We start from the raw sequence: 12,837 nt of genomic DNA, 5'->3' as shown, positions 1-12,837 counted from the left end.
AAACAAAAACAACGATGTAAATCTTTCCTTCACTTCATTAGTAATTAATCAGTAAAAGTAATTCAATAGAGCAACAAAAAGGCTGAGATAAGTAAAATTTAGATTAAAAAAAAAAAAATCCAGGGCTTCCCTGACAACTATTGAGCCTATGCTCTAGAGCTCAGGAACCACAACTCCTGAGCCCTCACACCTCAGCTACTGAAGCCACCTCAATGAGAAGCCCATGTAACTGCAACTAGAGAGTATCTCTCACTCCACAACTACAGAAAGCTCACAGAGCAACAAAGACCCAGCATAACCAAAAAATAAATAAACTATAAAAATAAAAATAATCCAAATTCACGTCATCTACAGGAGACACTTTTAGATTCAAAAAGCTATTCAGATGAAAGTAGAAGGACAGAGAAATAATATACATGCAAATAGTAACTAAAAGAAAACTGCAGTGACTATAACAATAACAGAGAAAATAAATATTAAGAAAATAATTGCTACTATAGATAAATAAGGGTGCTATATGTACTAATAACAGGATAAGCTATCAGAAAGAAATGTGAAGTAGTGAAGTGAAAGTTGCTCAGTTGTGTCCAACTCTTTGTGACCCCATGGACTATACAGTCCATGGAATTCTCCAGGCCAGAATACTGGAGTGGGTAGCCTTTGCCTTCTCCAGGGGATCTTCCCAACTCAGGGACTGAACGCAGGTCTCCCACATTGCAGGCAGATTCTTTACCAGCTGAGCCACAAGGGAAGCCCAAGAATACTGGAGTGGGTAGCCTATCCCTTCTCCAGCGGATCTTCCCAATCTAGGAATTGAACCGGGATCTCCTGCATTGCAGGTGGATTATTTACCAACTGAGCTATCAGGGAAGCCCATCAAGAATATAAAACAATAACATATACATACTTAACAGAGCCACAAAGTACTTGAGAAAAATCTGACAGAATTGAAAGGAGAAATAAATAATTAAGTAACAACCCTATAAAACTTCAACACACCACTCTCAATTGTGGGAAAGTCAAGTAGGTAGATCACTAAGGAAATAAAAAGACTTAAACAATATTATAAATGAAGTAGACCTAACACACACCTATGGAACATTTCACCTAACGAAAGCAAAATACATAAACTTCTCAAGTGTATGTGGAACATTCTCTTGGGTAGACCATATTATAGGGTATAAGATGATCTGGTAAAGAATCCGCCTACAATGCAGGAGACCCCTGTTCGATTCCTGGGTCAGGAAGATCCCATGGAGAAGGCAACGGCTACCCACTCCAGTATTCTGGCCTGGAGAATTCCATGGACTACACAGTCCATGGAGTCACAAAGACTCAGACATGACTGAGCGACTTCCACTACGTTAAAAAAAGACTAAAACCATATAAAGTATGTTCTGTAACAACAATGTAATAAAAATATAACTCAATAGTAAAGTGAAATATGGGAAATTCTCAAATACATGAAAATTAAACAACACACTCCACAAAAAACTAATTGTTAAGAAATGGTAAGGTGAATTTAAAAAAAAATACTTTGAGATTAAAAGGAAAACAAAACATGCCAAAATTTATGTGATACACTTAAATCAGTGCTCAGAATGAAATTTACAGCTATAAAAGTCTATATATAAAAAGATGTTTCAAATCAATACCTAACACCTTGCATCCTAAGATATAAGAAAAAAAAATTACAGCCAAACAAAGCAGAATAGAGAAAATAGTAAATATTAGAACAGAAATTAATTGAATTTAAGCACAGGAAAAAATTAGGGAATCAAAAGCTGGTCTTTGAAAATAACAAATTTTAAAAATCATAAGCAAGAATGACCAAGAAAAAAGAAAGAAAAGATTCAAAAATCATGAATAAAAAAGGGAAAATGCTCACTTTACAGAAATGTAATAAATGAATTATAAAAGAACACAATGTACAACTATATACAAACAAATTAGATAACCTAGAAGAAATGGATAAATTTCTAGAAAGATACAAATTACTTAAATTGATGAAAGAAGAAATATAAAATATGAATATACTTAAAGGGATCAAAGTAGGAATCAAAACACTTCCCACATGGAACAGCCAAAGCCCAAACAACTTCATTGGTGGAATTTACCAAACATTTCATGAATAATTAATACCAATCTTCACAAAAACAGAAATGAAGGAATAAAATACTTCACAAGCCATTCTCTAAGACCAAGAGAAATAAAGAATCATGTTTATGGTTAGTTGATTTTCAACAAGATATCAAGATAATTCAGGGGGGAAAATATATTTTTGTTCTTTATATAGTGATGCATATAAAATAACACCTTGATTGCTGTAAAAGCATATTATTCTTTGAAGGGAAAAATTCAATTATATGCCTTTTTCTAGAAACTAGAAAAAATAATTTGTAGTTCATTAGAAAATTAAAATGTGTAAAGCTTCCAACATTTTTTCAAATATTTAATGAGAGAAAATTGTCATACCAATTATTAAAAGGTACAGCTATATTTTTGCAATTAAAAAAAAAACAGGAAAGTAGAAATATAGATAAACAGACATTCTGGCCAGCTTTCCCCAAAGCAAGCAATCCATGTAAGTCAGAGGTTGCAATGTGTTTTCTGATAAACCCTTAGAGGTCAGACACCATCACATCCATAATATCCCGCAAGTCATATATTAACCTTATTTGATGTAGGAGGGGAGTATATAACAGCATGAACACCAGGAGGAAAGGATCACAGGGAGTCATTTATAATGATAGTTACTACAAAATTTTAGTAAGAAATTTCTTAAAACTGTTTTAAGTACATATAATAGTATAAAGTTTCATATAAATAGTAAATTAAAATATGTGAATGATAAACTGATACAGAAATAACAACAAATACAGGAAAAAAGTACCTACTTGCACAGAAATTTACAGCAACACTGCACTCTTCATTTGGTTGCAGAGTTCCACTGAGTGTGCTAAATTTGAATATACCATCTTTGAAAACTTTGCCAGTATTTCTAATATCCAAATTCCACTCTACATCTTTTTTTGAAGTATTATGTAAGACCAGATCCTGTTCACACATAAAAAATAAAAGAAGAAATTTATAAAGATTACGATATGCAATCTAAAATTTAGTTTGTATTGCCATAGCAACTTGATGGTCCTACACACAAAGTAAGCAATTAAAAGTGGTAATCGATAAAATGCTTTATAAGTGAATGTTAGGCAAACAAAGAGGTACATGAATATGTTCATAGCCTGTTAACAACTATGAAAGCACTCAAAGGAGCTATGCTAGTTAGAAAGGATGCAGAGTAACAAGAACCCTCATTCATGATGGTAGAATGCAAATTGGTACAGTCATATTGGAAGACAGTTTGACAGCTTCTTATAATGCTAAACATACACTTACCAAATGACCCAGTAAACCTAGTCTTAATTATTTTCCTACGTAAATTGAAAATTTATGTTTATACAAAAATCTGTATGTGAATGTTTACAATAGCTTTGTTCATAATCACCAACCACTGGAAGTCGAAACAAACATGATTTCTATCAACAAATGAATGCATAAACAAACTGTAGTACAGCCATAAAATAGGATAAAATTCAGTGATAAAATAAGTAAAATATTAATTCAAGTAAAAACATAAGTGAATATTACATATTTACTTATTTTTAAGTGAAAGATGCTGAGTCCAAATCTCTACATATTGTATAATTAAATTACCTGTCAGTCTGGAAATGCAAAATTTTGTGGATGGAAAATAAAATCAATTGCTGCCAAATGTTGGTGGAAGGAGAAGTAGTTAATTGCCAAGGGGTTACAGAGAGATTTTTCAGTGTAATAAAACTGTTCTATATAGCATTGAAGTGGTAAACCCTTCTATACAATTTCCAAAAATCCAAACAATTATATACTGCAAGGAGTGGACTTAAAGATATGAAAATTAAAAGCAATCAACCAAGATGTTAGGGATCCCAGGATGGATTGTAGACTGTAATAAATTATATTGCAAACATATGAAATAACCTCACTGAAGGTACTGGGTAAAGAATGGCCTATGCAATTCTGGAAAACTGTGTTTTGACTGGAAACTATATAAAGCTAAAGACAAAAAGATACTCTTTATAAACACCGTATTCTAGTTGGAAAATATGTTAATAATTCTAACAGAGTACAGGTTAAAAATCCTGAAACTTTTTTACTTAGTACACCAGGGTTAAAAAATAAGTAAATACATTATAAATAAGAGAGTCAGACTTCTCATTGTCAGAGAAGAGTTAAAAATGAACAAGGGAGAAAGATGGAAAGAACCTTGTGGTGCAGGATTAGAGTAAGAGCTATTGGTTAAAACTCATGTTTAGATAGACAGGTAGACAGGAAAAGGTAGAAATAAATAGATGATAGGCAGGTAGATAGATAGAAAAATTACCGATATATGTGTATTCATGGATTTTTACACATGCAAATATTTCCTGGCACTATCTGCCAAAAGGACCTAGAACATGTGACACCGCAGTAGCAGCTAGCACACCTTGTATATAGACCTCGTTTTCTAAATACCATTCTCCCATAAAAGATACTGAGGTTTCTTGGAGAAAATGTTGACTCAAGAGCTAGAACAGCTAAAATAAAAGTGACCCTGGACCATTTTGTAGTCATAGAAAGTAAGAGAAATGTTTAAAAATCATAAGGACAAGAGTAGGTCAAAGGGTCAATCTAAAAGATGTTCTAATAGCCAAAGTTGGAACAGTTTTAGCAGCATAAACAAAAATGAACATTAGATTAAAATTGAGAGTAGGAAATAAATATGTGTGGGTTCATACTGACAAATAAATAAATAAAGGGAGGGAGGAAGGGAATAGCCTTTCTCACAGAAAAATTCCAAAAAATATATGTAAATGTCCCCTCCAGAAGGTGGAGCTTGACCCCTACCCCTTGAGTGTGGGCTGAAATTGATGACTCACTTCCACAGTATAGAGTGTTCAAAGGGGAAAAATAGCTTCTCCAGCTTTACAGTAGAGAAACACGGTGTGTTTATTGATAACATGTACTCCTTTCACATGATATGACAAAATGAACATTTCACCTATGTGACATTCTTCCCCAAAGTCCATAGAAAATAAGAATGGATACCAGTCAGGTGAAAAATATAAGACAAACCAAAAGTAAAGAATATTCTGAAAAAAACTACCAGACCAGTATTCTTTAAAATTAACAAGGTCATAAAATATTAGCAAGTTTGAGAACCTATCATGTAATAGAAGAGACTAAATGCCATATGGTATGCTGGACTGGACCCTGGGCAGTAAAAGACCCTTAGTGAATAACTGGTGAAATCTGAATAGAGTCTGTTGTTTAGCTAATAATATTTTACTAATGCTAATTTGTTAGTGTTAAAAAAATGTCTTCTGGTTGTATAAGGTGTTAACACTAGGGAAAGTTGTGTAAAGTGTATGCCAAATCTCTCTGCACTGTCTTTCTGAAGTTCCTGTGAATCTGGGAGCTATGTACATAACTTGTATGCAGACTCATCTTTCCAGTGCTAATCATTATGAAAATAAAATCTTCAACCAGGTTTTTAAAAACCCTGTTCTTCAAAATTTGAAGAGTGTAGAATGATCAGTGTAATCATCACCACAATAAAATAGCATACTTTGTTTCTTTCAAAGCATGATTGATTTAAAATAATCAGGATTTTAAAAATGAGTCAATTTTATTCCCAGATGTCTGTATGTACTGAGACATCTATTTAGTTCTAATATTTGTGTACTCTGTAAGGAAGTTCCTTTTCACCTTGTAAAGAAAACATCTTTTATTTTTCTTTTCTTAACACAAAAGGTGGGCATGGTATCATATTAGTTAGGTGAATGCCTCGTTTTTCTCATTCTGAATTTGAGGAAATGGTATCTCCAAAATACAATCCACTTCTTTTTAGATCCTATCCTAATAATAGAACTGATCCACTCATCAAGGGAAAAACATTGCTTAATTAATTTAGTATATGTGGTGATTTAGTCCCTAAGTCATGTCCGACTCTCATGACCCCATGGACTGCAGGCCCCCAGGCTCCTCTGTCCATGGGATATACCAGGCAAGAACACCAAAGTAGGTTGCCATTTCCTTCTCCAAGTATATGTAATATTGTGTTATTTTTCCTTATAAATTAATCATAATGATACATGTACATAGTTTATACAAATAGTGAAAATATACTTATCAAAAAGTTGGCCCACTCAACTCTTCTTCATCAACAGTCCTGTTTCCCAGAAGAAACCAATTTTAACCAATTCTTATTTCAATTTTCTCTAATAGTTATAGCTAATTCTGTGTGATGCTTACTTTAGGTTTTCCATTGCTTCCACAACAAATTACCACAAACAGTGGTTTAAAACAACACAAATGCGTCACATTAGAGTCTTAATGATTAGAAGGTCAATGCAAATATCACTGGACTAAAATCACAAGACTAAAATCATAGAGGAACTACGATACTTTCCAGAGGCTCTAGAGAAGAATCTGTTTTCCTGCCATTCTCAGTTCAGACATATTCTTTGGCTGGTGGCCTCCTTGCACCAGCAACATCACATCTCTCTGACCTCTCTTCTGTCATCACAACTTCTGAACACAGTCAAGAGAAGTTCTCTGTTTATAACTTCTCATGTGATAAAACTGGGGCCACCTGCATAATCTCAGATAATCCCTCATGCTCAGGATCATTAATCTTAATTACACTAAACATCGGCAAAGTGTCTTTTACAGTATAAAGGATTCTATTCACAAATGCAGGAAAAGTGATATAGAAGACAAAAAAGGAGCACTACAAATATAAATTTCTACAATGTATGCCTGAGCTTCTTTCTTATGCATGTCTTTATCTTTTCAGATGGATTCATAATTAGAAGAAAGGCAGAAATAGCTAATGAGAAAAAAAGAGCAGATCATAGAAGTGACTATATTATATATCTGGACTTTTTAAATTTATATCATTGCCTCTTAATTAATTTCTTCACCTGTATGAAACATATTTCATGTGAATATTAACCATAGTTTCCATTTGTATAAGACAGATAACCATTCAATTTATTTTATATTTTAGTTTTATATTAAAATATATAAATGGCTTTATATGTGCTTATATACTTTGATTATTATTTTGAGACATATTCTTACAACACAGGCTTCAGAATAATCACCTTAATAAGCTAAAAAACATAATCAGAAAAAAAAATTGTAAACTGCATCAATTCTCTATACATACCTGAGTTTTTGCGACCCTGTTATTAGGATCCAGAGTATGTAATGGGACTTCAAACATAAAATGAGTGCTGGATAATGTCAGTGGTGCTTGCAACACTGCAAAAGGAAAGTAAAAGTAAAGTGAAAGTGTTACTTGCTCAGTTGTCTGACTCTTTGTGACCTCAAGGACTGGATCCTGCCAGAATCCTCTGTCCATGGAATTCTCCAGGGAAGAATAATGGGGTAGGTAGCCATTCCCTTCTCCAGGGGATCTTCCCGACTCAGGGATCAAACCCACACCTCCTGTATTGGCAGGCATATTCTTTACCATCTGAGTCACCAGGGAACATACGGTTAAAATATTAATGACATAAGCTCACAGATAATTCTTTTTACCTTAAATTTTCTACCTATTGCTATATTTCCAGTCAGGAACAAAATTATTTTTAAAAACATTTCAGGAATAACTTGGATTATCATATCTATAAGTTCCAATTTTGCAATGGTAGTTAATTACAAATAAATATTAAATGTACCCTTGAGACAATAAAAGAACATAAAATATACTAGTAAAAGAACATAAAATATACTAAATATTGATCTCAGGAAAAAAAGTAGACAAAATTAAAATGATCTCCATAGTAAAGTTTGACCAATGCAGAAGTAGAGAAGTGAAAAGAAATATAGAAATAAAAATTATTGTAATAAAAGGAAAAATATATATGGCATATCATGAAGCATTTTATACATGAAATAAAAAGCTCTAGGGAGAAAATGGTTATTCTATGGAAGATCAGGAATACAATTATCTATAAAAATACATTCAGTTCAGTTCAGTTGCTCAGTTGTGTCTGACTCTTTGTGACCCCATGAATCGCAGCACGCCAGGCCTCCCTGTCCATCACTAATACATTAGAGAAGGAATTATTACCTGCTGGAAATTTTTATATTTTTAAATAGATTGTTAGAGTATTTTAGTTCACAGAATTGTTCAGAAAATACAGAGATATCCCTTATATCCCCCTCCCCACTGCCACACACACACACAGCCTCTTCCATTATCAATATGCTCTACCACAGTGGTACATTCATTATACAGGAACCTGCAATGATACATTATTATAACCTAATGTTCACTGTTTACATTAGAGGTCATTCATAGTGTTGTACATTCTATAGGTTTGAACAAATGTATAATGACATCCAGCATTACTGCTTCATACAGAGGAGATTCACTGTCCCCCAAATCCTCTGTGGTCTACCTATTTGTCTCTTTCTACTCACAACCCTTGGAAGCCACTGATTTTTTATTGCCTCCATGGTTTTACATTTTCCAAAATGTTATATAGTTGGAATGATACAGCACATAGTCTTGTGAGATTAGATTATTTCACTCAGTACTATACCTTTAAGGCTCATCCCTGTCTTTTCATGACCTGATAACTCATTTCTTTTCATTGCTAAATAATATTTCATTGTCTGGAAAAATTCTAACAACTTTTTGGCAAACTTAATACCACAGTTTACCCATTCAGCTACTGAAGAACACCTTGGGTGCTTCCAAGTTTTGGAAATGATATACAAAGTTGCCATAAAAACTTACACACACATTTTTTGTGTAAATACGAGTTTTCAACTCATTTGGGTAAATATGAAGGACCGCGATCTGCTGCATTGTATGGTAAAAATATGTTTAGCATTGGGAAAAAAAAAAACACCAAATGACCAACTGTTTTCCAAAGTATTAGTACCATCTTTCAATTCCATCAGCAATGCAATCTCCTTAGCAACTGCATTCACACCAGTTCCTATTGTCCACATCCTCATCAGCATTTAGCATCGTCAATACTCTGGAGTTTGGCCATTCTAATAGATGCATAGTGCTATCTTACTGTTGTTTTAATTTTAATTCCCTTGATAACATATGATGTGGAGCATTTTTTCACATGCTTATCTACCTTCAGTGTATTGCCATTGGTAAGTTGTATGCTCATAGCATTGGCCCAGGTTTCAAATGGTTTGTTTTTCTTACTGTTGAATTTAAAGAGTTCTTTAGTTTGGATAATAGTTCTTTATTAGATATGTCTATTGCAAATATTTTCTTCCAGTCAGTGGCTTTTCATTTTGGTATCTTGACAGAGTATTTTGCAGAGCAGAAATTTTTATTATTACAAGGTCTAGCTTATTAATTCTTTCTTTCACAGATCATATCTTTTTTCTTGTAACTAAAAGGTCACTGCCAAACCCAAGGTCATTTTAGGGATGTTTTCCTATGTTATCTTCTATGAGTTTTATAGTTTTGCCTTTTACATTTAGGTCTGCAATCATTTTGAGTTAATTTTTGTGAAGTATATAAAATCTGTATCTAGATTCATTTTTTTTAAACTTGTGGATGTCTAGTTTTTCAGTTACATTCTTTAAAAAAGACTATTTATTCTGAGTTGTATTGCCTCTGTTCCTTTGTCAAAGATGAGCTTACTATATTTATGTGGGGCTGTTTCTGGGCTCTCTTTCCTGTTCCATTGATCTATTTGTCTACCTTTGTCAATAAACTCTCTTGATTATTGCACCATTGTAGTAAGTCTTGAAGTCGGGTAGTGTCTGTCTTCTTTGTTCTGTTCCTTCAATACCACACTGGTCATTGTGGGTCTTTTCTCTTTTCATATAAACTTGGAATCAATATGTCTGTCAATATCCACAAAATAACTTGCTGAGATTTTGACTGGGAATGCATTGAATCTCTAGATCAAATTGGGAAGGACTGCCAACATGACAATATTGAGTCTTCCCATGAATTAACACAGAATCATTGCTCCATTTTAATTCTCCCTTGATATCTTTCACCAGAGTTTTGCAGTTCTCATATAGATCTGTAACTATATTGTTCGATTTATACCTAAGTACTTCATTTTTATTGGGGGCTAATATAAATGGTAATTTGTATTTAATTTTAAATTCCATTTTTCACTACTTGTATTCCCAGGTGGCTCAGTGGTAAAGAATCCTCCTGCCATGCAGGAGACCCAAGAGACCTCAGTTTGATCCCTGGGTCAGGAAGATCCCTTGGAGGAGGAAATGACAACCCATTCGAGTATTCTTGCCTGAAAAATCAAATGAACAGAGGACTCTGATGGGTTACAGTCCATGGGGTTGCAAAGAGTTGGGCATGACTGACTAACCTGCATCCTGAAACCTTACTATAATAGCTTACTAGTTCCATGAGGTGTTTTTTTTTTAATTTTTTATTGGAGGCTAATTACTTTACAATCTTATATTGGTTGGTTTTGCCATACATTGACATGAATCCGCCCCGGGTGTACATGTGTTCCCCTTCTTGAACCCCCCTCCCACCTCCCTCCTCCCCATATCCTCCCTCTGGGTCATCCCAGTGCACCAGCCCCGAGCATCCTGTATCATGCGTCGAACCTGGACTGGTGATTCGTTTCACATATGATAATATACATGTTTCAATGCCATTCTCCCAAATCATCCCACCCTCACCCTCTCCCACAGAGTCCCAAAGACTGTTCTATACACCTGTGTCTCTTTTGCTGTCTCGTATACAGGGTTAAGGTTACCATTTTTCTAAATTCCATATGTATGCATTAGTATACTGTATCGATGTTTTTCTTTCTGGCTTACATCACTCTCTATAATAGGCTCCAGTTTCATCCACCTCATTAGAACTGATTCAAATGTATTCTTTTTAATGGCTGAGTAATACTCCATTGTGTATATGTACCAAAGCTTTCTTATCCATTCGTCTGCAGATGGACATCTAGGTTGCTTCCATGTCCTGGCTATTATAAACAGTGCGGCAATGAACACTGGAGTACATGCTGCTGCTGCTAAGTCGCTTCAGTCATGTCCGACTCTGTGCGACCCCATAGACGACAGCCCATTAGGCTGCCCCGTCCCTGGGATTCTCCAGGCAAGAACACTGTGTCTCTTTCAATTCTGGTTTCCTTGGTGTGTATGCCCAGGAGTGCGATTGCTGGATCATATGGCAGTTCTATTTCCAGTTTTTTGAGGAATCTCCACACTGTTCTCCATAGTGGCTGTACTACTTTGCATTCCCACCAACAGTGTAAGAGGGTTCCCTTCTCTCCACACCCTCTCCAGCATTTATTGCATGTAGACTTTTGGATAGCAGCCATTCTGACTGGTGTGAAATGGTATCTCATTGTGGTTTTGATTTGCATTTCTCTGATTATGAGGGATGTTGAGCATTTTTTCATGTGTTCGTTAGCCATCTTTATGTCTTCTTTGGAGAAATGTCTGTTTAGTTCTTTGGCTCATTTTTTGATTGGGTCATTTATTTTTCTGGAATTGAGCTGAAGGAGCTGCTTGTATATTTTGGAGATTAATTCTTTGTCAGTTGTTTCATTTGCTATTATTTTCTCCCATTCTGAAGGCTGTCTTTTCACCTTGCTTATAGTTTCCTTTGCTGTGCAGAAGCTTTTGATTTTAATTAGGTCCCATTTGTTTATTTTTGCTTTTATTTCCAATATTCTGGAGGTGGGTCATGGAGGATCCTGCTGTGATTTATGTCGGAGAGTATTTTGCCTATGTTTTCCTCTAGGAGTTTTATAGAATCTGGTCTTACATTTAGATCTTTAATCCATTTTGAGTTTATTTTGGTGTATGGTGTTAGGAAGTGTTCTAGTTTCATTCTTTTACAAGTGGCTGACCATGAGGTTTTTTTAAATTGACTCAGATTTTCTACAGATAATCATGTCATCTGTGAACTAAAAGGCAGTTTTAGTTCTTCCTTCCCAATCTGTATACCTTTCAACTTCTTTTTCTGTCGTATTACATTACTTACGTCTTCTTATACAAGGCTGAGAAAGAGGGGTGAGAGGGGATAGCCTAACCTGGTTTCTGATCTTAATGAGAAAACTTCAAGCTACATTTAAAATGGGTAACCAACAAAGACCTACTGTATAGTACAGGGAAGTCTGCCCAATATTCTGTAACAACCTAATTGGGAAAATAATTTGAAAAAGAATAGATACATGTCTACGTATAACTGAATCACTTTGCTGTACACATGCAACTAAGACATCATTGTTAATCAACTATACTTCAATATTAAAAAAATAATGCTATTTGTGAGGTTTTTATGTAGATAATTTTTATCAACTTGAGAAAGTTCCCTTCCATAACTCATTTACTGTTGTTTTTTTTTTAATGGGTAATGGATTTTGTAAAATGCTTTTTTCCCTGCATCTATTGATATGAACATATGGCATTTTTATCTTTAGGTTATTAATGTGATGCATGCATGCAGGCTTAGCCACTTCAGTTGCATTCTATTCTTTGTGACCCCATGGACTGTAGCCTGCCAGGTTCCTCTGTCCATGGAATTTTCCAGGCAAGACTACTGAAGTGGGTTACCATGCTCTTCTCTAGGGGATATTCCTGACACAGGGATCAAAACTGCGTCTCCTGTGTCTCCAGCATTGCAGGTGGATTCTTTACCACTGAGCACTGGAGAAACCCATTAATATCATGGATTACAAGAGTTTTTTTTATAATAACTTAGTTGTATGTTTTTATAAAGAAAACTGTTCAGTTCAGTCTCTCAGCAGTGTCCGACTCTTTGAA

The 12,837-nt window shown here is 34.6% G+C and overlaps 1 protein-coding gene across 1 annotated transcript in view; it reads right to left on the bottom strand.

The window, feature by feature from the left end:
* CFAP47 (cilia and flagella associated protein 47) overlaps positions 1 to 12,837 on the bottom strand; it is a 509,689-nt gene that overhangs the window by 382,686 nt on the left and 114,166 nt on the right. Inside the window, exons 23-24 of the mRNA XM_088833637.1 lie at positions 7,253 to 7,347; positions 2,898 to 3,057 (exon numbers count right to left, since the gene is read on the bottom strand). Of these exons, the coding sequence (XP_088689763.1) occupies positions 2,898 to 3,057; positions 7,253 to 7,347 (255 nt within the window). The remainder of the gene's footprint in view (positions 1 to 2,897; positions 3,058 to 7,252; positions 7,348 to 12,837) is intronic.

This window comes from Moschus berezovskii, chromosome X, assembly GCF_049115385.1.
Source record: "Moschus berezovskii isolate FMDL1 chromosome X, NW_MosBer_1.0, whole genome shotgun sequence".
In the NCBI taxonomy this organism is placed as follows: Eukaryota; Metazoa; Chordata; class Mammalia; order Artiodactyla; family Moschidae; genus Moschus; species Moschus berezovskii.
Note: the sequence above shows the minus strand (reverse complement) of the source record. Positions and strands in the feature narration are given on the sequence as shown.